The following is a 22,110-nucleotide window of genomic DNA, read 5'->3' on the forward strand; positions in this document are numbered from 1 at the left end:
TTAACATAAGAACCAAGACATTTGTATAGCCATGTGGCCCTTCACGACGGGGATACATTCTGAGAAATGCGTCATTACACAATTTTGTCATTATACGAATATCATAGGGTGTACTTACACAAACCTAGATGGTACAGCCCACTACACACCTAGGCTCTATGGTACTGATCTTAAGGCACCACCGTCATATGTGCTGTCTGTTGTTCACCGAAACATCGTTATACAGTGCGTGACTGTGTATTTGCTGTTTTATAGGACTGTAATATTTAAATTATTGAATATCTGGAAGATTGCTGGTTGGTGATCTAGATGAATGTCTTTTTGCATATATCTCGCACACTTGGAAAGCTGTGCTGGAACTGGAGCCCTCCACCCCAATCCCTGCTTTAAGTAAAACTAAAACATTTTTGAGGAGATGGACATTTTACAAAAGTGTACAGAAACTTATTACTAAAGAGAAGATTCTGGATGTGGAAAATGACACAAAAACAAAATCATGTTGTAAATTTTTCTCTTCTTTCTCTCTACAGGAAATAGCCCTCAAGATAGTCCAAGAAATTTCTCCCCCAGTGCCTCAGCCCATTTTTCATTTGCACGGAGGTAAGGGCTTCTTGTGAGTGGAATAATCAAGTGTTATCTAGAAAGTCCCAAGCCCCACCCCCTCTCCCATCATCCCTGCCGTCCCCACTCCCCCGCCTTCTCCTTTGCGAGGTCCTTCTCTGAAGCTGCCCTGGCCAAAGATAGCTTTAGGCCACTGCAGAACTTTGTTATAAACACTCCTGCTCTAACAGTTTTAATAATGATTTCTGCCTCATGGTAGAGTTATCTGTACTTCTCTTGGTTTCACTAGATGGTGGGCTCCCAATGAGGATAGGAAATGACTGTTTCCATCTTTTCTCCCATCCCTGGTGCAGTCCCTTATACATGCATGATGCTCAACAGATTTTTACTGAATTATCTGAGCTTGTATTATAAGGACTTGATTTATCTGTGTGTCCTGGTGCAGTTGTTTTTGTTGAAATATTTTTTTTTTTTAAGTAAAAATGACCTTTCTTGAGATCACCAGGTATACTAAACTCTCTAAGATGCTCCTTTATTTGAGAGCATCAAGCCAGCAATTTAGTGATCCCTGAAATAAAGCCATGCGTGAACTATAGGATGGTTTATGTTTTCTCTTCCTATCTTAGTGAGAAATGGGCACCAAATATCATAGATACCTATGTCTCATATTTGGGTCACTGAGTCAATAAGAAGTGTGGTTGTTGCTCCAGGGATAGTGTGCGTGTGATCTAATATTAAACCTTTTCAGTTCTGGATCTTCTGTGGTTTTGTCAAGTCAGAGGAGTCCGCACAGCCACCTCTTCTGTGTCCTGCATGTGGAATTAGTGTACTTCACCCTGTCGTATTCAAACCTTCACCTTCCTGGGCTCCGTCCTTCCTCTCACATATATATATATACCGTGTCCTCTTCTGCCCAGGAAAAACACACAGAAAACAAAATGCCCCTTCAGCCAGATCTCTGAATATTCAGGACAAATTTGGTTTATGGACTGAATGTCCTAGATATTTGCTAAATTTTCCTCAGAGACTTAACCATACCTTGAAGTGAATTAAAGTAGCACTTATTAAGACACATAGGTAGCTTGAAAAAAATAGATTTAACATGTTACTAACCAGCAAAACCTGCAGTGTCCTCACAGCCATTTGTTACGTATTTCATATTACTAATTCCAGAGAAAAGGGTCAGTTTGCCGCATTTCCAGAATTCTCAGTAATTAAGATTCCCTTGTAAACATCACACATTCCCCACCATATGGTAAATGCCCATGTGTGTGAGGTGCCAGCCCTCCACCGTGGGGAGGGCACAAGAGTAATTAAGCAGTGCTCCGAGGAACTTCTTGAGACCCATACTCCGATTTTCCCCAATTCCGACTTTTATTCTTTCAGTCCTCATTTTAAGCACTGTAAAGAAATGTGAAAATTAACTGGGCCCACAAAGCCTGTGTTTGCCCAATGAATATTAATTCATGATGGTGCAACTATGCTAAGTGAAAAACAAAATCTTATAAAAATTGATAAACAAGAACCCACCATAGTCTTTAAAACAAATCTCTTTAAAAAAGAGAATGCATTTAATTACTTTAAGTAATAAAAAAGTGCAAACCTCATTACAGCTTGCATTTAAACATGACAGAAATCATAGTCTCTTAATCCTGCCAGATTTATAAAAATGAAGAGAATTTAATAATTAAGTGGGTGACTGGAGGACAGATGAATCTGGTTTCTGTGCTATTAAAAAAATACACAAACCCCCAGGCATGTTAATTTTTGACAAATAAACCATAAACCGTGACAGAAGATTATCACAGGAGACCTCTAGTTCATTTTGCACGAATTTCCAGATGGAACTCCCTCCACACTCTTCAAAAAGTATTAATTTAGATTAGGACATGAGTGATCATCTATTTATACTTTTAGTCAAGTAAGCAGAACCCTGTGTTTGCTATGAAAACTCAAATTGGCATATTTTTATTTAACATCTGGGGTCTTTCTCTTCCATTTTAAAGTTGATTTTCATTCAGGAAACAGAAATTCCACTCCTAGGTCTCTCCATTTCCTTCCATTTCATATGCAGCTCTGAGCCTTTAGGAAGTAATGCCATTTTAAATCTCCCACATTTTATTATTTTGTATATTTAGTCCAACAGAGGAGAGATTGTCCTGTTTTAAAAATTATTCTTGGGTGAAGGGATAAAGTTAAGGCTTAGTAATCTTTTCTGATTTTACTTATACCATGTGATAATGCTCCCCTGGTAGACATCCCCTGTAATGTAATAGCTTAGACTGGAAAATATGATGACACACACTTCCTTTCCATATTATCTGATACATATTTGACAGTAAAATTATCAAGTTAATTTTTTAATAGTAAGTTAAAATATAAGGATGAAAATGAGCATCATAGTATAGTAGATTTTGTCTGGAACAAGGAAACATATTTTACTTTGCTAATAACTGTGATACTGATTTACAATCCATCTGATCGTGGAGTTCCTCAACTTTTTTTTTCCTTGGTGGTAAGATGAAGGTAATAATGTTCTGCCTTTCCCAGAAGCTGCAGAGGTTTCTGCGTTATAAATTGCTTTCACTTGCATTGAAAAGAAATTCACAGCCCTGAGTATATGCCATGGGTGTCTCCTAGTTGCCTAGTTGATATTTACCAGGTTAAATCTCGGAATATGTTTTCACAAGTAAATTACTAGAACAGACTTGCTTGCTGACTTCAGGTCATCAGACACTTGTTGAGTGCCTGTGGGCAGAGTTACTCTTTTGGTTGGTTACATTATATTGGCATAGTTCAACTTGTTCCAATACCAACTAGAATATAAAATGGATCACGCCAGGTGACCATGACAATTAAACAAATAAAGAAATCTACTTCCTCTTTATACAGTTATAATAGCCAGGTTGATATTGGGACTTTTCATTCTTTGTTATACACCATATTAATCTAAATTTTTGTGGGTGGTGGTGTAAAATGTTTTTTTTTTTTTTTGCCAATCTCTTTGCATCCTGTGTTCCCATCAGATGTTTTTCCCTTCTTACTTTTTCATTTAGTGTAACATTGATATTTCCACCCACAAAGAAAATACTCTTTTCAAAAAAGCCTTGTTGCTTTGGCAAGACTGTAGTCTTGTCTTCAGATAACGTTTTATTGATAGCTACTGCAAAGAAAAGACAACATTGTTAGTGGGATCCAAATTGCACTTGTGTGATAGCTTTCTTGAAGAAAGGGCATGCTCTTCCTTAAGTACTACTGTATATAGCGTATATAGTAACTTCTGATGTGCAGTTGTCATGGTCCTTTGTGCTCCATTTGAGTAAATAGACACGGACAACTTAGGGAACCTTATGAGACATAAATTATTTCTGGTCCGTGGCTACACAGAGTGCTGAACACATTCTTGTTTAAACGTCTTTCTAGTTGTGTGTTTTCCAGAGTAAGCAAGTGTAATTTATGCTTCAGAACTCATAAGAACATGTCGCCTCTTGGAATTGTTCATTCGTCTGAAATATGTTCATTGATACCTGAGGGAAAGGAGAGTTAATGAATCACAAAACAAAATCATGGTTGGGGAAATTGTGTCCCTCACTCTTTCCAAAGATAATTGCTATTAAATGGACTGAATAATTCTTTTAAAATCATATGCTTTTCTTTTAAAAGTTGGAGGTGTTTAAAATATAAAGTACAGGCATGAGTTTTTAAGTCTTTAATAAGTAGCCAAATAAAATAGGACCAATCTGTGTCTATTTAATTGATAGACGTCTTTATAAGCAAGTTATTATAATTGTCTTCTTAAGTCTGTAACATTTTCACTTGTTTAAAAATATTTTTAAAGAATATATGGCTTAATTCTCCCCATTCATTTTATCTGGTATATTTATAAACATCTTATTTTGCTTCTTTTTTTAAAAACATACTTGATTCAATTGTACTTCAATCATGATCACAGAAATGAGAGGTAAATTTTACTAAAATCTTAACATTGTAGTACTTCTGTGATTTGTCCACTTGAATTTCTCCATTTTGTCTTTGTGGACCATTTGCATTTATTGGAGGCAACATCTATGGTACCCTATGATTATATTTTCCCTTGAATGTAATTTAGGCTAAAATGTCAGTTTTTTACATGAACATCTAATTGTGACATTTCTCAAATTCAAGTCTAATACTGTTGAATTCCCTGACTTCAACTTATTATGCATATGTCTGTGGTAAATTTGGTCCATTCTTATCTCTCACTTGGTAAATTAATATAATCGTGAATTACAAAGTCTACATATGATACTCTGTCTAAGAATGCAATATAGCGCTTTATACAGTGTGTTTTTTCTGTTTTCCCCTTGGCAAATGTGCATGTATTTGTTTTCACAATGTTATGTGATTTTGAAGACACAGTCTTTACTTGAAATTGCTATTAAAGTAATGTCTCTGGAGGGCCGGAGATTTCAGAAAATTTGTTTTCTGGTGTCCCCTTGTCTTAGCAACAGTATTGTCTCTACTACTTCATTTACTCATTTGAGGCCCTTGTAATGACCCTAAATCAAAACCAGAGTCCCACCCAGAAGCTACCCATTCTATAACCATTTGGAGATAAAAACCAGTCTCTTCAAGACTCCTGACAGCTTTGCTTTTATGACTGGGCAGACAACTCTACTCTTTGCATTAGGTTCTATCACTAGTGGAGGATTTTCATTCTGCCCCTGCTGTCAGTGGCCGGAGCTGGGCTGCATACTCATAAACTCTGCCAGAGGCTTTTGCAGCAACACTTTGTAAAGCCAGGTCATGTCAGAAGGCAGGAACTCTTAAGACATTTGGAGCATAAGGTCAGTCACTTTTCTTAGTGCTAAAGTTATTTGCCACTTAAGGCCTGAGCCAGCCATGAGCCCGCTGATCCCTTCTTCCCTAGGTGTGCTGAGTGGAACTGTTCTCTTGAAAATAATAAGCGGCAAGTCTTTAGGATGCAGTGCAAGTCTTGTACCATGCTGGAATTCAGGCCTTTCCAAAGATCATGGCCCCAGTTATCAGTTTCCAGATAAGAGTATTTTTCCTCCTCTCTTTCTCTTTTTATTCATTTGAATATGCTGAGTCTGACCATTGTAATTATCCCTGGTATTCATTTTGTCAAAGTGTATTAGTGAGAGATCAATAATATGGATCAACCCATTCACTTGCTACTTGTTTGGGTGTATTGATTCAGTTTAAATAAAAGTCAACCTGCTGTATAATGTTTGTTTACCCTGGCCCTTGCTGAGCATTGCCATATCCTCACTGACTGTATTTGTGTCCCTTGTTTGACTGAGAATACTTGGTGTCCCTGCGGTCTCCGGGTAACATTACTCCAGCATTAGCCTAAGCTAATCTCCCTTTCTCAATAGGACTGATGGACGCCGCTGGTCCCTGGCTTCTCTCCCCTCCTCTGGCTATGGGACAAACACACCCAGCTCCACGGTTTCTGTAAGTGCCCGACTTCTTTGCTCTCCCTCACAACCACAGAGCTCTTATGCAGGCTGTTTTCTCTGCGTGTTTCCTGGTAGGAAGGAGAAGATAAATTCTGCATGTCTGCCACTCTGCATAGGTTACACATCAAGTGATGAGCTGACAAACATAAAAAGGGCATACTTTTTGCTGCAAGCTTTTAAACTCTGGTACACAAATTGAGTAAGTCCCACGATCACAAGTTTGGAGGAGACTGGGAGCTTTCGTTTTAATACCATTTGGTGTTTTGGGGGGAAAAATGCAATCTGGTTTTATTGCTTTGGTTCCACGCCAGTGATATTAGTACTGAAAATGCCATTAAACTTTGTGGCCTGGGTCTTTTTCTCTTGTGTGGCTTAGATGCAGGGTTTGTTTTGGGGGGGTTTTTTGGCAAGCTTTAAATTTGTCTGTGCCTTCTAGGTAAGAACTTTCTTTTAAGGAGAGATTAAAAGAATTTAGTAGTAAGTTAAGATAAATAAAGAGACAAGATGAAACCATGAAAATAGAATAGAGGAGGAAGGATACGCTTGCCCCAAACTATAACCTTTCAACAAGAGCCTTAGCAATTACTGGAAATGATTCAGTAGGCTAGATATATGCTTCCTCAGTTTAAATTAGTCATGTTGTCAGGTGTCTGTCTCTGCAGAGCTTTAGAAGCCAGTGGTCATTTAGAAAGATCTGGTATGTTATAGGTGTTCAATAAATACCTAATGGAGTGGTCTGAATGCTCTTGTACCAGCCAGGAATGTGGCCCTGATGATGATTTTAGAGGCCCTTCAGATTCGTTTCCATTTCCTTTTTGTCAAAATCTGTGGTTTATTGTGCAGGGCTATCCAGCTATTGTTTTTTCCCACAGACTCCAGCACTGTGCTAAGCATATAGATTCAGCTGCTTAATAATACTTGAATTGAAAAGAAACTATAATTAAATTTTTAAACTCTAACTGGTATCACTAATGCCTTATATTTTGTGTTTTCAGAATTCCATATGCAATACAATGTAGGTTTTCTGGAGCACCTTTAAAACGGACTTGTTAAAATCTGTTGGATTATTTTTACCATCTCCTTATAGTATTTTATTGAGGAGAGGTAATTTGTTTTCCTATCCGTTATTCCATTTTGTTGTGCTATGTGAGTTTATTGTTCATTTAGATCAATTTTGTGAAACATCCTGACAACCTTGAGTAGTTTCAGTGGCACATCAGCTTCACATCAGGAAACGATGCTTAAAACTCCTGAGTGGCTTCAGTGGATAAAATTGTCACTAAATAACAGTAAAGTCACCCTTGGTTATTGTGTCAGGAACCATCATTAGTTATTGGCCCATATTGTAGATGTTGAAAATGTGAACAACCACAGTGTGGAAACAAATGCTAAAATTGATTGACCAGAGAGAAAAAAAGAGTAATTTTCTAAATTTTAATTATTGTTCTTCCCCAGACACTTGGGCATCTCCATGCTCAAAACTTATATTATGTCTCTTGACTCCAAATTCTTTTTTACTTCAACTAAACCACCTTGCTTTGCCCTTCAGTCAAGTTTTATTATAGTTTGGATACAGAAATTTCCCTTTTGCAAGAAAAATAGGGGAGAGTAGAGGATCATTCTCCTTTCCATCTCTAACTAGTAAATCATACACCATTTTTAAAAGTGAACCTGTAGGGACTGGCCTGGTGGCGTAGTGGTTAAGTTCACTCGCTCCGCTTCAGTGGCCCGGGGTTCTCAGGTTCGGGTCCCGGGTGCAGACCTACACACTGCTTATCAAGTCATGCTGTGGCGGCATCCCACACACTAAATAGAGGAAGACTGGCACAGATATTAGCTCAGGGCTAATTTTCCTCAGCAAAAAGAGGAAGATTGGCAATGGATGTTACATGAGGGCCAATCTTCCTCACCAAAAAAAAAAAGAAAAGTAAATCTATAAAAAAGGGGTGAGCTACGTAGAATCGGACTTCATCTGATACAAATAATTTTAAAAAACATTTTTTAAATAAATGTTTATTATGTGCTAGGCACTAGTCTACTTACAATGCATTGGCTCTTTTCATCCCAGCAATGTACCCTGTAAGGTAGTTACCATTGTTTTCTTCATTTTGTGGATCAAAAATGTGCAGCACAGAGAATGAACTGAGGGGCTGTTTACCAACCCCCTTGTTTTACCAATAAGAAGACAGTAAGTGTTCTACACCCCAGGCCCCTGGCTCTTTTTAAGGAATTTACATGGTATTTCTTAAAACAAACCTTGTAATTAGTAAGCCTGACCTGGCCATCTGTCATAATGGAATCACTGCTGTCCCTGATTCCATATGTGCCTCCCGAGACAGTTTCTAGTCACACACACATATTCCATGTTTCTAACAGCTTCTGACCCAGAGGTAAGACAGCTTTTCTCTGAAGTGTTTATTTTATTGAAGAAGGTAGTATCATATAATTGTTGATCTCAGATTCCTATTTTTTCCTTCAAAATGAAATTTTAGCTTTCAAAATTATTCTCTTTGCCAAAAGACATAAGGAACTGTGAAGTTTGTGGAGTGTAGGTGCTGTTGCACAAAGTTCAGCTATCTTTTCTTCCTGTTGGTTGTTGATAAAAATGGTAAGCGAAAATTTGCTCACCATTTGCTACTTCTCATTTCCTTCAGTTTGTGTTCTTGTCCTGTAAATATTGGGGCAAAAATTGTGCAAAACCGCTTAGTAGTTGCATTTTCTTCTTTTCTAAATCAAACCTGAATCGCTCTTAGATTCTTGTTTCCTGGGTTAACTCTTAGTCATTTGGCCAATCAGAAATGCCTTTTAGTTACTTTTTAAATAAAAATACAGAATACATACAAATAAAATTATAAACACTTTAAAAATATAGCTTAAGTTTTACAGGTCATTGTGTTGTTAGCTGAATTCCAGAACTGCTTATGCTGAAACGTAAACATCATGTCTTTATCCTTTGAATATTACAGAAACTGCAAAATTGGCAAGTGTTAAAAATGCTGTATTCTGAAATTGGAAAGATTCAGTCATGTGAAGTTAATCATTCCTTCCAGAGAATATTCAGTATTGCAACTTCTTTTAACTTCAAATTTTGCAGTTAAAATTAATTTGTGGAACTTTTCCAAGATAATATTCAGATCATAATTTTTAATCTTAAAATAAATAATATTGAATTGCAGCAGTAGAAGGGCATTCTCCCATATATTTCTTACTAGATAAAGTATTTTTATGCTGAGGGAAAGAATGGAAATAAGAATATAAATATCTATAAATATGAGGTATGGCCATAAAATGATATTACTTTTAATAAATAACAAGTAGAAAATTATGCATACATAAGAATACTGTCCTTTACAAAATGGTTATCTTGAGAGACTAAATGCTTATTTGAATGATATCATTATTCATAACATTTTTTGCAACTCTTCTAATTGCCTTGAGAACTAGCAGCACAGTTTTGTATGTAAATCTTCACTCTCTGAAAGTGGATTTGATTTATGATGTAGTCAAAAGTCATATGCAAACTAGTTGGGTGCTGAGATTCACTGGCACCACACTTAGAGAACATACTAGAAATATAAAGTAATGAGACTCAGTTTATTGGGAAACTCACAAACTCATTCTTGAAACTCTTGTAGAAGTGGCATTCTAAGGATGTTTTGACCAGTGGAGGTATCTTTTCAATAAGTGTATGAGGCTTTGGGAGCAGCCCCTGGACTGTCTGCTGTCCTGGCAGCTCTCTTCACTGGCACTGCGAGTCCTCTGAGTCCCAGGTCGCTGCTGAAACTGAACCTTGGACTTCTCTGTGGTCCAATATCAACTCACTTTTTGGGCCCCTTTTGGCACCTTTCAAATCCCCAGGATATTTTACTGGCCTACACTTGTTCCCAGTGCTGTAGACTCCTCCTAGTGTGACTTGGGTTTGATGTCACCCTTTTCCTATTTAGACCTTGCTTGTTCCAACTGAGACAGAAGAGGCTCTCTCCCAGAGAAGCTCCTTTCCTCCTCGCTTCTTTAATACTGTTAAGGTTATAATACTTACTTATACCACTGCATCATTCAGTTTAACATACTCGCATCAGTAAACACAGGGCACATTCCCTGTGGAGTTCAGTTATATGGCTATCTTTATGGTATAACCACCATATTCTCTTCTTAGAGTTAACACATTAACATTTTGTTAAATTTGCTATGGCTATTTTAAAATAAATTTTTATTTTGTTTAATAAATAAAATGTTAAAGACACCACTAAAGTCCTTCCCACCCAATCCCTTTATCCTCCCTCCCTCCACGGAGGGAACCACTCTCCTCAAGTCTCTTGGTATCGTCCCCATGCAAGTACAGGTCCGTAATACCTCATGAGAAACTCTGGAGCCCGGTGTGTTTTGGAATTAATTTTCGCATTTTAGAAAGGTAACATGATCCCTGTACTGTACATAACAACCCAACAGCAACTGGGCCAGCAGCTCATAGTCAAATATATTAGTATTTCCACTGCAACCTGAATCACATTCACACTAAGTGGATTAAATACGTATTTTAAATAGCTTCCTATCAGTTCAGTTGATGCTTTGCCACCAAAAGGGATTACTGTAAACTTAAGAATAAACTTATGGCTTTGGGAGTTTTGAAATCTTGGACACAGAATGTGGACATTGACGTACCTTTGAGACATATGTACAGTTCTTAATTCTGTTATTCTGTTCACTGATTTCCTTATTTTGCTTTTATCGCTGCTGCCTATCTTCTGCTTGCATTAATTTTATTATTCTTTTCTTGATTTCTTGAGTTGACTTCGTTGATGTGTTTTATTTCTTTTCTCATAGTGAGAGCAGTTAAGGCTGTGCCTGTACTTTCTGAATAGAGCTTTGGTTTATCTCATAAGTTTTTCTCATAGTGTTTTCATTTTTATGGTTTATAAAATAATCCACATTATTTTAAAAAACCCTCTTTGTGTCTGTATGTACTTAGTAAGGTGTTTTATAATTTCAAGGTATAAGGATATTTTTAAGCTCTAGTCATTAATTTCTAGAATGACTGCATTGCGGTGCTTCTGTGTTTATGAAGTGTGCTCTTAATGTAACGACAGAGTTTTTTTAATTAAAAAAGCCTACTATAACTGAATTTTCAAATGAATGGTATCTTTCAATGTATGCTTATTCTAACCATGTTTCCATTACTCAAACATTTCTTGATCTCTTTTGTTAGAATTGCTTACAGGGTTCACCTTCCAATCAAAACAAAAACAAAAACAATGGTCTCTTTGCTTTGTAGTTATATTTCTCAGATTGACTAAAAGCAATTTTATTTATCCATTTACCTTTTCTACCTTGTCTTGCTCCAAGTATTGAGTGACGATTTTCAAAAAGCAAATCTATACTCAAGAGATAAAAAACTTCACCACCACCGAAGCTGTTAAAAAAAAAAAAAAAATGATAGTGTTAGCCAAAGAAGAAAGGAAAAAAATGCCAATTTTTAAAACAATGGCATTTTTGAGAAAAGTACCTTCTTTCCTTCCCCTTTTTACAGGGCACGTATCGATGGTAATTGCGTCAAAGGACAGCATGCTTTGTAAAGAGAGACCTCATTACCTTATTTATGATCACACATCAGAGAATTCATGTGATGGTACTTACCTAAAAGTCACAGTATTTGATTGTGAACAGCAGTAGATGTGAGGGTACCATACTCACTTGAGAACTAATGTGTCATTTAGGGCACTCAGATTCTCACTCCAATTGTCACCTTCTTGCTTTGGCTTTGACTGAGTCCTATCCATTTTCAGAGCCTATGTTTTCTCCAGATAGGAAACTGTCTTTTTGGGAAATTGTCTTATAGACAAATGAGATGAAATATGGAAGCCGTTTTGACCTCCCAGAGAAAGCATCAAGGTATACATTTAGGCACTAGTTATTGTAATTATAACATGAAAAGGGAACAATATAAAATGGTTGTATATCAAAGTTTAGTGCTTTGATATCATACTTATTTGAAGAATTTCTTTTTGAGGTGATCATGTAACCTCACTTTGGTCTCTTTTAGTCATCCTGTTCCTCCCAGGAGAAATTGCATCAGTTACCATACCAACCAACACCAGATGAATTACACTTCTTATCGAAACATTTTTGCACCACCGAGAGCATCGCCACGGAGAACAGATGCAGGAACACGCCCATGCGCCCCCGTTCCCGAAGTCTGAGGTGTGTAGACCTGGTTGGAAAATGTTACTTAATTGGATTATCTCTTTTCGACCATTTCAAGGGAAGACTTTTGCTCCTCTAATTCATACATGTTAAATGATTTGTGAACTACTATAAATATAGTGCGATTTCTCCATCTACACATGATATTGTTAATTACCATTGAAAGGCATCTTATTACTTTTCTTTTAAATTCTCACAATTTGCTAATTACTGTAGTGGCAGTAGTCATGATGGGCTAAAGGGACCACCTATAAAAACTTATAGCCATTGAAAATTTCAAGACAATCTAGGTACGGTGCAAAAGCAGTTAATATTTTAAGAGGGAGAAGCTTGACTGCAAAGGAAAGACAGCACTTTCAGATTCACACGTGGAATTCAGATTCCACATTATAAAAACCCAGATCTTTCATTCTTTCTTCTCATCATGAGTCTTACTTTCTCCAGGAGTTTGTGTCCCTTGAATTTTGTGGATGCCAAGTGTAGTCCATTTGACCCTGAGTACGGCCAGGTTTATTTTGACCTTGTTTTAAAAAATAATCTATTTTTTAAACAGTTTGGTTCTTCAGAAAGCAGACTCTAAAACAGAGATCAGGATGTTTATTAGGGAGTGCTCAGGATCAGCACCTGTGGAACGGGGGGAGGAATCAGGATTGGTCAGAGGGAGAAGTCTAGCTGCAGTACAGACCCAACAGCCACAGCCGACCCCTCAGGGAGCTCTGGGGATGGCATGACCATCAGAGTCGTCCCTCTGGGCTAAATGACCCTTCCTTTAAATCTCACCTCAGTCACTGGATGTAGAACCCTGGGAAGGACTTGGCCTGGCGTGAGGTGACTCTGCAGCTGAGGCCATCCCTAAAGGTTGCTGAGAGCAGAAGGCTTCTGCAGCCCCAGCAGCTGGGACAACACATCCTTCTCTCCAGGGGGATCAGGGCAGTCCATCCTCGGCTCCACTACAGTATGAGATTTTGATGCTATAGAATTGGTGTACTTTGATATATTAAGGTTTTATTATAAAAAATAGTTTGTCAGATGTTCAGTTGAATATCAGAGTTTACTGAGAAGGGTTTTCCCTTTGTACCTTTCTTACTTAGTATCATAAACTGATAGTAAATATAGCCACACTGGATAATTGTGGGTGTGTTAGGTTATTTTGAGATATGGAATAAAAGATCAATTATATGAATTCCTTTAATGACATTGTATCTTACCACACAGGTGCCCTTTTAGATTTTATGAAAGCAGTTCCTAGGATATCTAGTGCAAGCTATAAGCTCCCAGGAATATAAATACTCACACTGAAGTTGCATAACTATATGCCAGTAGGAAGGAATGTGAACCTACTGCTGAAATAGAGAAAAACGCCCAACAGTTGCATGCCTCTGTTGCATATTGTAAACAGTGCCTACCTCGGCATCCTAAATAAACGTTTGCTAGCCTAGAAAATGGATTTCAGTGGTGACACCTGTGCCATGGCAGACTCTTAAAGCTCTTGAGTGGTACGTGGCAGAGCGCAGGTGTACGATGAAACTGTGAAATTACACTGTTCAACGTGTCCTGGGTGGGGTTGTGTGTAACTACCCTATTTTGTTTCCTATGGCAGTTCATTAATTGGTTTCCAGAACTACACAAGTGCGTGCTACATACAAAATATAATCTCAGTTTAAGAATGTGTTGTGAGCTAGTTTTATATTGTAGCTATTATTAAATAGTGGCATTTCACTTCTTGAGCTTTCTTTTTGAATCCTTTTTAGGGCATCTCTGTGTTTATGGGTATTATGTGTACATGTGTACTAGTGACTGATTTTGTAGTTTATTACCTAATATACTTTTCTTACGAATGTTGCATAGTACTTTTGATGCAACCAATTGTTTATAAATAAAAGGCTTATTTTCGTTTCATGCTGTGGCAAGTTTAAAAGGGTAATTTGCTTTGCTTGCAGCCCTGGACGTTCTCCCGCCTGCTGTGACCATGAAATAATTATGATGAACCATGTCTACAAAGAAAGGTTCCCAAAGGTAATGAATTGAGTTGAAGATTCCTAGCATCTGAATGAACGGCAACATAGGGTTAGCGTCTGTAGGGTGGTTTTGTTGTGGGAAATAATGGTCCCGTCCAGTAGTGGTTTGCATACAACAGTACCATAGCCTTCTTGGAAAGATAAAATCTCTAAACGTTTTTATAAACTGCCGAGAACTAGCGACACTGTCTGTGTGCTGAACCGGCTGAAGTGAATCCTGCGGTTGTACCGCCCGCTGGGGGGCCTGGTGAGGTGCTGCGCGGAGAGCCGGCTTGGAGAGAGAGGCCTAGGCCCGCGTGCTCCTTGTGCCCATGTTCTGGGCCTGCTGCTGTGTTGGCAGGCAGAGACTGTTTTTCTTCCTCAGCAGCCTGTAGAATGGTATGTCAAGAAATTTACCTAAGTTTTCTTTTCTGTTGACTTCCTATCCCTTTAGCAATAATGTATCTAACCCTATTAATTTAGAGGGGGAGGTACAATTGCAGTGTTCCCCATTAGACTGGCAAGAGGAATTGGAATTGAGCCAGAGAGGACTTGGTGAAGGTTGTTGCCAGACACCCTGGCTGTACCGAGCTGCTGTCGGGTAGTCCCCGTCACCTCGCTTCCACAGCTTTTCCACCAGAGTGGTCCTACACATCTGGGAAGAGGCAGTTTCTCCATTTTGTTCCTGTTCCTCCCCCACTACCTCTGTAGCCGTAGGCAAGAGAACAAAAGGAAATCTTTGGTTTCGTAAATCAAGAGTGGAGTACTTCTTATTTGTAATGAACCCGACATTGATGTCATTGATTAAAGCCGTTTTAGCTATTTATTACATGTCACTTGTTCACCAGGGAAACAGATCCTGACTAGACTAGTTAATAGTAGTTAGGATTTTAGAGGGGAGCAGGAGGCAGAGGGAGTCTCCCCACATGTACAGTTAATGGAAGCAAAGAATTTGATTAGGCAATAGGGGATCACAGGAATGAAATGAAAACTGGAAAGAAAATTTTAGATTTATGTTACCAAGGGAATCCCCTTGGCCTTTTGCACGTGAGGTAGTTTTTTGAGAAAAGGATAAAGTGGGTAAGATGCTTGTTCCTGGTACATTAAAACACAGCCAAGAAAACAAACTCTTGCCCCCTGCCCCCGTGGAACTCTAGCAACAGTTCTGATGTTTGAATAGGTAAAAACAGAGCTATTTGATATTTTTGACTATCTGAAAGAGCCCAAGATTGTAATGAAAGCATAATAATTCACAGATATTGAATTATTTGAAGAAGCTTACATGGACCATTTTACATTTGATAGGGCATAGAAAAGAAGTAATTATCACCCTGGGATACTCACCTTCCTTCATATACCTCAAACCTTTCTTCCACATGGTGAGGCTGCTGCTGCTGTTTCTTTTTTTTTTAAATAGACTTTATTTTTTAGAGCAGTTTTAAGTTCACAGCAAAATTGAGCAGAAAGTAGAGGGAGCTCCCAAATATTCCCTGGCCCCACACACACACAGCCCCTCCCATTAACATCCCCCACTGGAGTGGTCCATTTGTTGCAGTCGATAAACCTAATTGACATATAATCATCACCCAAAGTCCGTAGTTTACATTAGGGTTCACTCTCAGTGTTGTCCATTCTGTGGGTTTTGACAAATATATAATGACATGTATCCATCATTATAGTATCATACAGAAGTGAGGCTGCTTTCAAATTTAATTGCTAGAATTCTGTGTAATAACTTGTGGAGGTCTCTGAAAATGCAAGAGGAATGTGATGATTGGATTGTCCACACGTATACTTCCTTGTATGATATCCATGTGTGCCTCTCTTCTCTAAATAGGCCACGGCTCAGATGGAAGAACGTCTGAAGGAAATTATCACCAGCTACTCGCCTGACCATGTCCTCCCCCTCGCGGATGGAGTGCTTAGTTTCACTCACCATCAGATTATTGAACTGGCTCGAGATTGCTTGGATAAATCCCACCAGGGGCTCATCACCTCACGATACTTCCTTGAATTACAGCACAAATTAGATAAGTTGCTACACGAGGTATGGATCATACCCCATATAAAGTTTTCTGATTTGTTTTGCTTTTCCTCTGAAAAAAGAAAAATTGTATGAGAGCATTTGCTTAACAAGTTTTAACCATGAGATGTAGTTTATATACCAGGGAAGCAAAGAAGAAGAAGAAAAAAAATTGATTGCTACTTGCTATAAATTGATTCTGGTCGTCATTTTTAGTAATAGAAAGTTAATGTAATAACCTTTACAGGAACCTTGGGACCCAACAATCTATGGCTGTGGGATAAGTGGATTTTGAAGGATTTTGAAGTAGTGATTTTTTCCCCTACAACCATAAAGTTATAAATTGCCTGAGTGTATGTGCGTTATTTGATGATGCTATCTAGTTCTAATATCTCCAAAAGCTAAATGGAAAATTGCTAGCTCCTTCCAGGCCGTGTGTCCTATTAATTAACCTGCTTGTGGTGTTGGGTAGTAAATGGCAATGTATATTTTCATTAGTGTCAGTTCTTCTTCTAACAAAATATCCAATTCCAAAATGACAGATAAACACAGGACCTGTCTAGGTCTAACTCGTGCATGCCCAGCTCCTGATAACACCCAGGACAGGAAGGGGTTGTGTATGGTGGAGTGGAATTAGTGCATAATGTTGCTATTCTGACTGAAATTGATCAGCCACAGCCTACAAGTAAAACCTATTTAGCCTATATTTAGCCTGGATATATGCTATTTCTGTATCTCATAGGGCATAAATTATGCCCATGTAAACATAATCGAAGGTGGTTTTCTATAAGCATGAACATGTAAATAATTGCATGGAACTGAGAGAAAATATTAGCATCCTAATTTTCTAGAAATCCATTTGTCCTTGCCCCTACTGAATTTGATTGTGGCAAAATAAGAAGGTCCCTCTCTGGCTAGCAGCCACTATATTTTTTTTTTCCTTTCCCATCCAAACCTCTCAACTGAGTTTTCTATACTCTGTTCCCACTTCTCACATTTCAGCCTATTGCGGCCCACTAAGACAGTGTTTCTCAGACTATCTTTGGGGATTAACACATTGTTTTGGGGTTTTATTGTTCATTTCCAATTTCTCGTGGACCAATTCTCCTATAAATTAAAATGAAAATTAATTTACAGGAAAATGACCATGCATTTCGGTGTCCCAGAAATATAAAATTGCTATAGGAGTTGCTAAATGTTTACTCTCAATAACTGTGCTTATCTCTTCACAGACTGGTAACAGTTCATGGACTGGCACCAGTCTTCAGACCATGCTTTGAATAGCACTGCGTTAGAACATAGTGTCTGTGTGGGCAGGGATGTTGTCTGTTTTGTTCACCTAGGATAGGGTGTGACACATAGTATGTGTTGAATGAATGGCTTCTGACTCCCTCTCCCTAAACCCACTGATGTGAGATCAACTCCTCCCTCCTATTCTATAACCACTATCTAACTCAGACCCTCATCCTCACTGGTCTGCCTCCCTCCAGTCCTAACCCCTCAAATTTATACTTCTGTGCAGCTGCAAGAATGTCTATCTGACATTCTTCAGTGGCTCCCTTCTGCCTACAAGTGAAAACCATAACATGGCCTGTGGCTGTACTCTCTGTCTCAGTGCATTTAACCACAGTGCATTGTAATGATCTGTTTTGGGCCCTCACTTCTTCAGCATACAGTGGGTTTTTTGAGGGACAGGGATCATTTCCAAATCATCTCTAACTCCCTGGTGCCTAGCACCATGCCTGGTATTTATTGATTCCTCAGTAACTGGGAAGGAGGGAGGAGGAAGATGCATATGTCTGCATGCCAAAATATTTGATCTATTATGATTTATCATCACATAATCTAATGCTGCTGTTCCTTTTAATCAAATCAGCTTCTGGAAAATGCTAAAACACTATGCATATTACTTTTTATGAAAATACTTTGAATATTATAATTAACAGTGCATTTTTAAACAGAGGAGGCAGATAAGAGAGGAACTCTTTGTGAGATACTCCTTCCTTCATTCCACAGTTCTGTCCCAGGATGTTACCATAATTACCAGTTTAGTCCTGGTTTTTTTTTTTTTTTTTTGCTGAGGCTCGGGAAGATTCTCCCTGAGCTAACATCCATTGCCAATCTTCCTCTTTTTTTTTGCTTGAGGAAGATGGCCCTAAGCTAACATTTGTGCCAGTCCTCCTCTATTTTGTATGTGGGACACTGCCACAGCATGGCTGACAAGTGGTGTAGGTCCACACCCGGATCCGAACCTGCAAACCCAGGCCACCAAAGCAGAGCATGCAGAACTTAACCACTACACCATGGGGCTGGCGCCTAGTCCTAGGTTTTTTATTCCTTTCTAGGCATTCCCTAAAAAGGGTAAAATCCATATCCAAACCTATTTACATTGAAACCTCCCGCTTGGTTTTGTTTCTGAGTGATAGACTTCACAGATTGTTGAACGGCAATTAAAATCGTAGGGTTTCAAAAATCATCTGAATGGGCCATATAATAGATAGAAAATTGCTGATTTTTAGAGGAATTCCTCTTTGGGGCAGAGTAACGTGTACTTGTGGCATAAAGGGCATTGTTGGGTAAGAATTAGAATGTCTTCTTGTTTAATCTTCACAAGTAAACATTTCCTTCAGTCCTTTTGTGAAAACTAAAACTGTCTGCAGAATCACATTTACGATGTCCTTCCAGAGTTTGGAGCTAAGTGGTCACCGGGGAACTTGTCTCTTCTATATAGAGTGGAATTGTGGGAACTTCCTCTGCTTGTCCCATGATGCAATTGTTGTCACTTCCCAGCTGTGACATTGTGTGCCTGCCCGCTTGTCTCCCAGCCACTTTTCCCTGTTGTCAATCTTCTGCATACCCAGGCAAGATCTCCCTGAGATTTGAGCAGCTTGATGCCTTTTTAAAGTCCTGAGGTCTAGGTCAATTCCAGATAAATGCTTTTATGTCTCCATTCTTTTATTCACTTAGGTGTATTTAACCAAAGAAAATAAAATACGTAAAAAGCTGTAACCCTCTCTTAAATCCGGATCTCAGTATTTTTTATAGTGGCCAACACTTAAAGTACAAACACAGGGAATCCCTGAGTATTGGAGTTTGCTGCTGGCAACCTAGAAACTGTTTCTCTTCTCATGCTAAGAGTGTGGTTTCGCTTGGTGGTGTTTTAACAAAGCTCCCCTCCTCCCCCAGTGACAGTAGATAAAATACTATTTGTGTTAGTATAACTTCTATGTTTTGGCCTTGGTTGTGGCTGATAATTCTTAGAAGTAAGAAGCTGGAATGAACTGATTATTTTTACAATTTTTGGAATGGAATTTGAATAATCTAAACTACTTTTAAAATTTTTGAGATATAGAGTTCTTGTTTCCCTTTGAAGAAACCACCAAAACATGTTCAGTCTGTTTTTTGTTTTTTTTTTTAAGATCTGACACAAGAGATTCTTTTTTTTTCTCTTTGTTTTTTTGAGGAAGATTGGCCCTGAGCTAACATCTGTTGCCAATCTTCCTCTTTCTTTTTTCTCCCCAAAGCCCCAGCACATAGTTGTATATCCTAGTTGTAGATCCTTCTACTTTTTCTATGTGGGACGCGGCCTCAGCATAGCTTGATGAGCGGTAGGTCCACACCCAGGATCCGAACCGGCAAACCCAGGACGCCAAAGCGGAACATGTGAACTTACCTGTTGCGCCACCAGGCTGGCCCCTTTCAGTCTTTCTTGATTTTCTTTATATCCCTAAATTTATAAAATAGTAATTATAGTGAGAGGAAATTCGGTTTCTAGGCCAAATTATCGATCAAGATGTTAGGTGTTTGCTTCATCTTTAAGGTTTTCTGTTTAGTTTTGATTAAGGATAAACTATAAAGAAGACATATAACCATATTTCTTGGCATTCATTATGTCTTCCAAAATCTGTTTTTGTTGCAAAACAAAAATTGGAGAGAAAACTTAGAGACAGTTTAAATATTGTATCTCCTTATATATATCCTAGCAACCTTTTTAGTTACTAGGACCTGTAGTTATAGTTACTAGTTGGTTTTCTTTGAACACATTCTATTCTACAATTATTTACCAATGCTCATTTATCCTGTGTTTTTTCTTTTAAATGTTAGCTGTTTTGCTTTTGCCTGTATCTGGTTTCTGCACCTACATTTTGGAAAGTTGCCTTTGATTTGATGGCTTAAATGTAGTAGACATATTACTGCTAAGTATAATCATTTTTCATAGATTTGGTCTGCCAGTTCTTTTCATGGGGGGGCTAGTCCTTGTCAGAATGAAGCACCTTTGAGAATGATTTTAAGCGTTTATTACTGTGTCTGTGAAATTATATTCTATTACACCAGCATCACCTTGACATATTTTTTTAATCTTTATAGGAAAATAAATCATAAAAATTTAAAAATTAAGAAAACCTAAAAGTGAGCATGCATAGAAGTTTAGATTTAAACTTTTATAACTCGTTTTAAGTCTGCCTTGATACAGATTTACATCATTTCTTCAAGAAAATATCATTGAAAATTAAAATGACTCTTAATAAACTGAGTTTTGTTCTCAGGATACTTTTTGTGCTTAGATTTCACGTGTAGGCAACATGTAAAATAAAATTTAAAAAGATTTTAAGTCAGTTAAATTTTACTGAGTTGAGTGCCTAGGTATTATTTATTCAGTATGTGAAATCAAATTCATGTGTATATATCCAAGTAGAAACATTATCAACCTAATATTTGAAATAAGCAGTGCACACTTCTTATATGTTATGAAATAGCTGATTTATAGGCTAATTGTGTTGCATATATAAAATGGATTTTCTGAATGTGTTCAATGCCCAGGATAACAAAAGCAATCCTTCAGTATGGTAGCCATTTCAGACATTTAAGATGTTACATCCAGAATATCAAGGTTCCTCATCAGCTGCCTACTCTATCTACTTCTACCATGTACTTAATACGTCATAAACTTTTAATGTCTCCTTCATTCATGGTTCACATTAAGAGCCCTAACATCTGATTTTTAACACAGAGAATAAATCACAGTTTTGCAATTAAAATTTAGCTAATAGAGCCATTTTGCAGTATAGAAGTTTAATAGTGTCCATTTATGTAGAGATACTGTCTGCTTATCAATCTCTTAGAAGTATTTTCGAAATCACTTAATTTTTGAATATTTGCAGTTATCTAATTAGCATGCTTTGCTGATTTTCTTTTCCATTTAATGGAGCAGCACTGTATCATCATTCTTTTCATTGCTCTCCCGTAGGCTCATGATCGTTCAGAAAGTGGAGAATTGGCATTTATTAAACAACTGGTTCGAAAGATCCTAATTGTTATTGCTCGCCCTGCTCGGTTATTAGAGTGCCTGGTAAGTTGCCTCTACATGTGACTCTGTTATTTATTGTTAACTGTGGGAAAGCAGTGACCACCGGAAAGTTCCAGTTCCATTTGGCTTCAAAGACCAGAGCTAAATGCAAAGAGGAACTACAACTCGTGAATGTTTATGATGGCATCCATGTGTGATTTTTCTTTTCTGATTTTAAGTAAGAATTCTAGGACTTGTGCTGTATCGGTGATCATTATATCACATTCTGGTCAAACTTGAAAAATGATCATGAAATAATGTGCTTGAGCCTATGTCAGCATACTATGTTACAGCTAATTTAGAACACTTGCTGTGCTTCACTTTTCTGGAGTTGCCAAGATGCAGAGAGAGGGAAATCAGAGATGTGATATATGGTGACTTGTGATTCTAGTTATTATTTATATTTAAAATGTGGCATGTTAGAAATAAGTGCTAGTCAGCAACCCATTTCGGAGAATACAAAAGGGCCTCCTCCAGACCTGAAGGAATAAGACTTTCAAAGATAAGTTTATTTTATCA

At 37.9% G+C, this 22,110-nt stretch overlaps 1 protein-coding gene across 10 annotated transcripts in view; it reads left to right on the forward strand.

The window, feature by feature from the left end:
- Positions 1-22,110, forward strand: part of MAST4 (microtubule associated serine/threonine kinase family member 4) — a 550,605-nt gene that overhangs the window by 464,035 nt on the left and 64,460 nt on the right. For all 10 annotated transcript variants that reach the window (XM_087443360.1, XM_087443354.1, XM_087443356.1 and 7 more), the window contains 6 exons: positions 531-600; positions 5,940-6,018; positions 12,064-12,221; positions 14,165-14,240; positions 16,059-16,268; positions 21,493-21,594. In XM_087443360.1, the coding sequence (XP_087299486.1) occupies positions 531-600; positions 5,940-6,018; positions 12,064-12,221; positions 14,165-14,240; positions 16,059-16,268; positions 21,493-21,594 (695 nt within the window). The remainder of the gene's footprint in view (positions 1-530; positions 601-5,939; positions 6,019-12,063; positions 12,222-14,164; positions 14,241-16,058; positions 16,269-21,492; positions 21,595-22,110) is intronic.

Source organism: Ceratotherium simum, chromosome 18 (genome assembly GCF_057802395.1).
Source record: "Ceratotherium simum simum isolate JZ-2026a chromosome 18, ASM5780239v1, whole genome shotgun sequence".
Classification (NCBI taxonomy): Eukaryota; Metazoa; Chordata; class Mammalia; order Perissodactyla; family Rhinocerotidae; genus Ceratotherium; species Ceratotherium simum.